This window comes from Eschscholzia californica, unplaced genomic scaffold (assembly GCF_041429995.1).
Source record: "Eschscholzia californica isolate CP2 unplaced genomic scaffold, dmEscCali1.0.p SCAF_5, whole genome shotgun sequence".
Lineage (NCBI taxonomy): Eukaryota > Viridiplantae > Streptophyta > Magnoliopsida > Ranunculales > Papaveraceae > Eschscholzia > Eschscholzia californica.
The window spans coordinates 9,691,275-9,696,177 of record NW_028238472.1 but is presented as its reverse complement, the minus strand read 5'-3'; the positions used below and the strand labels follow the sequence as shown (position 1 = coordinate 9,696,177).

At 35.1% G+C, this 4,903-nt stretch overlaps 1 protein-coding gene across 1 annotated transcript; it reads right to left on the bottom strand.

The window, feature by feature from the left end:
- Positions 1 to 912: 912 nt before the first annotated feature.
- Positions 913 to 2,113, bottom strand: LOC147536901 (homeobox-leucine zipper protein HAT3-like). Its single transcript, XM_086642713.1, has 3 exons — positions 2,030 to 2,113; positions 1,841 to 1,920; positions 913 to 1,733 (listed from the first exon to the last, which is right to left on the bottom strand). Exons 1-3 carry the CDS (start codon positions 2,111 to 2,113, stop codon positions 1,355 to 1,357), a joined length of 543 nt encoding a protein of 180 aa, XP_086498839.1. The 3' UTR covers positions 913 to 1,354.
- Between the last annotated feature and the right edge of the window lie 2,790 nt (positions 2,114 to 4,903).

Sequence of the window (4,903 nt, the reverse complement as noted above, 5' to 3'; positions counted from 1 at the left end):
CCATCATTTGTTGTCCAAGTTAGGCGTGACTCTGATCTATTCCCCTGTTCTAACTTGTGAGAGTATTTCATCAAAAAAAACTTGTGAGAGTATTTCTGTGGAGCGTAAGGTGAGTGCCCCACCCAATTGGCACCGACTAAATATCCAGCCAAGAAAATATTGGAGAGAAAAATTCATTTAAATTGGTTATAGTATTTTTCGTATTTATGTTTCATGTATTCTTGTAGCCATAATGAAAACACCATAAATACTAGTGGTCTAGAATCAATAAATCATTTTTTATGATTCTACCACCACCTCCTCCATTATTGATCAACAAATGAAGCACAACGAACTCGATTGCCACTTCATTCGTGAGAAACTTAACTCCGGTCTTATTCAAGATCCATCGTCTACACTCTATTAATCAGGTTGCAGGCATCTTCATCAAACCGCTTCATTTTGATCAATTCCATCATTGGTTGTCCAAGTTATGCGTGACTCTGATCTATTCCACTGTTCTAACTGTGGGAGTATTTCTTTGGAGTGTAAGGTGGTGCCCCACCCAATGGGCACTGACTTAATATCCAGCTAAAAAAATATTGGAGAGAAAAATCCATTTGAGTTGAATTGGTTGTAGTATTTTCCGTATTTATGTTTCATGTACTCTTGTAGGCCGTAATAAAAACACCATAAATACTAGTGGTTTATAATCAATAAATCATTTTTGATGATTTTACCACCACCTCCATTATTGGTCGCCTCCTCTATTATTGATTGCTTGCTTGATAATGTCACAATCACACATCAAAACTACCAATTTATATCCTACTACATCTATTTGTGTTCTAACCCAATTAACTAAAAAATTGAAACTACCCCACATTAAGCACAAAATGGAGTTAATTGTTACCCATTAATTAACTAGTTCCGTAATCAAAACCCCAATTGAACTTTGCTTTGATTAAAAGAAACTTTACATCCTCCCACCACATCTACTTTCTCTACTTTCTCTCTCATGATATAAAGTAAGTCAAAAAAAAGGAAAGAGGACTACAAACTAAAGTAACTAAATAGAAAACAACCCGACATCATCATACACCAAAAGAGAAAAAATAGAATAAGATGGACCACTCAGTCTTATCCTAACAGCCAAACAACATCCCATCTCTTCACTTCAACTACCAAGGTTATTTTGGTCAATTTGTTCAGTTAATTCTGCCTTCAGCAAAACCTCTCCACTTTTTAATGATGTGGTTTGATGACCAAAATACCCTTTGTTTAAGGATTGACCAAATGTTCCATCTCTTTGTAAATGACGGAAACACCCTTGTCTATTCGAAGGGACAAAAATACCCTTCTACTTGGGGTACAATTACGACCGATGTTGAATAGGAGTGGGTGGCCATGCATTGATGGGTAGAGCTCGAGGGTGGTTATGTTGGTGTCCAATCCCAACGTGGTGGTTGTGATGATGGTGGAGAGTGGTTTTGCCTGCTGTAGATGGCGGCACAGCCGAAGCACCGACAGCCGACGATGGGTTGCCATTGTTGGAAGAAGAGACAGCAACACGCTCACAAGAAGGGCACATTGTGAGTGTAGTTGGTGGTGTCATTTGCATATAAAATTGTGGGGATAATTTAAGTGCTCTTAATTCTTGAACTTCCTTTTGTAATCTCCTATTCTCATCCGTGAGATTCTCACAACATCTCTTCAAAAACTCACAATCTACTTCAGTTTGCTTCAACTTTGTCCTGTAAAAAAATAAACCAAACTCGTCAATAAAGCTCAAATTCAAGGGTAAAATAGGAATAAAAAATAATTACAAAAATACCCATGGTAAATGAAGTAAATATCTCACCTTGCCCTTCTATTTTGAAACCACACTTCCACTTGTCTAGGTCTTAGATTGAGTTGTTTAGCCAGCGCCAATTTTTGTTTCTGTTCATAAAATAATAAATACATCAATAAATATAATTCCGAAATCACCCTTAAACTTCTTTACTAATAACAGAAATGCCATTGTGAAAGAGAAGAAGAAGAAACTTACAGGGTTGAGAGTATTGTGTTCTTTGAAACTTTCTTCAAGAATGGCAGATTGATCTTTAGATAACCTAAATTTATCATGGGGCATTTTTCATCAAATTAAAAGGTTAAACTTTCCCTTCATACTTTTAATGTTTTTTAGTCAACGGTCAAAGTGAAAGAATCCTATGTGAAAAAAAGCATCCATACTCAGTAACTTTTTTCAACCATGGTTAGGTTATATTAACTAGAGGTAATTAAAGGGGGGGGGGGGAGAAAAAAATTAGGCAAGGAAGCAAGGCAAGCATGATGAGATAATTGGGGCATCCTCTGACACAAGTCATGATTGAAACAGCCAAATAATAATAATTACTTTAATAATAATAAATACTATAAAAAAAATATACTAGTATATAAAGGCAAACCTTCCCTCCAACTCCTTCATTATTACTACTCACTCAACTACTCAGAAAAAGAGGAAAAAGAAAGTGATACATTTTCAAACCCTAAAATTTGTAGAAGAAGAAGGAATCTGAATCAAGAAACAGAGAAAGAAGAATAGTGAAGGATTTTGAAGAAGAAAAGAAAAAGAAACAAAGTTATTTCAATTTTGTAAAGGGAAAGATCTACAGAGAGAGAGAGAAAATGATGGTTGGAAAGGAAGATCTAGGTTTAAGTTTGAGCTTAAGCACAACAACAACAACAAGAACAGATAATCATCAAAATAGATATCCTCCTTTACAGTTAAATCTCATGCCATCTTCAATTTCATCTCATCAAAATCATCATCAATCAGCTTCTCCTTCATCCTTTTTCTCTCACCAAAAGAATCCTTGGAATGAAGCATTTGGATCATCAGGTATTAGATCTGATTAAAAATTCTTTTGATTTGCATGCAGAAATTCTATAACTCTAATTTTCTCTCTCTAAATCAACAGATCTGAGAAGATCTACAGATTTCTAACAATTTGAGTGATTTTTTTTTTTTTTTTTTTTTTACAGATAGATCATTTTTAAGAGGAATAGATGTAAATGGAATGCCATCAACAACAGCAACAGTAGATTGTGAAGAAGAAGAAGCAGGAATTTCATCACCAAATAGTACTGTTTCAAGTATAAGTGGTAAAAGAAGTGAAAGAGATTTAACAAATTATGAAGATAATGAAATTGAAAGAACTTCTTCTCGTGGTGGTAGAATAATTATCAGGTTCCATGGATAGCTAGATGGGACGTTGTTATTGCAAATTGTCCTATTAAAAAATTTGAGTTAACAGTCTCTCATATCCCTTATTTTGGAAGGAGAATTCTTATTAAATGGTGGGATAAATTTGAATTCTTTAAGGATTCGATATTTTCTGAAAAAGGAATTATTTCATTTGAACCAGCACCTCCACCAAAAGCTCCTAAAAAGGATGTCTCAGATCTTCTTAAGGAACTGCTCGCTTCATCCTCAAAGTCAGACCTAAAGAAGCAGTTGAGAGAAATTTTAAACAACTCATCTGATGAAGATGACGACACTGAAGATGATGACTCTATGCAAGATTCTCAGGACCCATTTGCATAAAAGTCTAAATCTCAATTATGATCGCTTTTATTAAAGTCAAGCATTTTGTAAAAAGAAGGATATTATTATATCCACCACCGCACTTTAGGTTGTCGGTGGATATAATAATATCCTTCTTTTTACAAAATGCTTGACTTTAATAAAAGCGATCATAATTGAGATTTAGACTTTTATGCAAATGGGTCCTGGGAATCTTGCATAGAGTCATCATCTTCAGTGTCGTCATCTTCATCAGATGAGTTGTTTAAAATTTCTCTCAACTGCTTCTTTAGGTCTGACTTTGAGGATGAAGCGAGCAGTTCCTTAAGAAAATCTGAGACATCCTTTTTAGGAGCTTTTGGTGGAGGTGCTGGTTCAAATGAAATAATTCCTTTTTCAGAAAATATCGAATCCTTAAAGAATTCAAATTTATCCCACCATTTAATAAGAATTCTCCTTCCCAAATAAGGGATATGAGAGACTGTTAACTCAAATTTTTTAATAGGACAATTTGCAATAACAACGTCCCATCTAGCTATCCATGGAACCTGATAATAAGCTGCAAAGATAAGCTCGGGATTTTTTAATGATGGGTTAGATTTAATAAAATCATCAAATATATTTCTAACTTTGTCAGGGAAAATTATAGGGTGTGATCCCCAAGTGTAAAACCATTTGATGAACCACTGTGGAAGATTAGTGGTGTTGAAATCACGAAATTGGAGGAACCAACTGTGTTTCTTTAGTCTATTCTCATAACAGAAGGCTCCTTCCCAGACTTTAATGTAGTCGAAGTAGTTAAACCAATATTTATCCAATTCTCTTCTTCCAGCTCTGGGTATTTCATGATATTTGAATAAATCACCCTGCCAATTTTCAGGGGTAACAACTTTCTTAATAAAGGCTTTAGAATAAGCCCATTCTGCGCCTGACCTTATGACAGAATCAAAATCCACTGATTGAGTTACTTGCAGGATTGCGCAGTAAAAATTGTATTCCTTAGGATAAAGGAATGGGTCTGCTGATTCCCTAAGGTAAAAGGATGAAGCTTCAACTGGAGAAAGATGAGCGTATTTTAGCTCAATAGGAGCTATCCATATAGTAGTGTAAGGAATATATGGATAGATATATTCATTAGTCTGATTAGACTGAATTGCTGCTAAATAAGCATCTTCTCTTAATTTTAACTCCTTAGGAGTCGCCTTTAAGGCTTCAGCTTTAAGCTGTTCCGTTGTTTTACTAATCATAGTCTTATAAGACTGAGAACTCGCGCTTGAGGGAGAAACTGCCAATTTAGCTTTCCCCTTTTCATTATCAGACTTCTTGCTCATGACCCTGCAAAAATTCTCGAGTCAA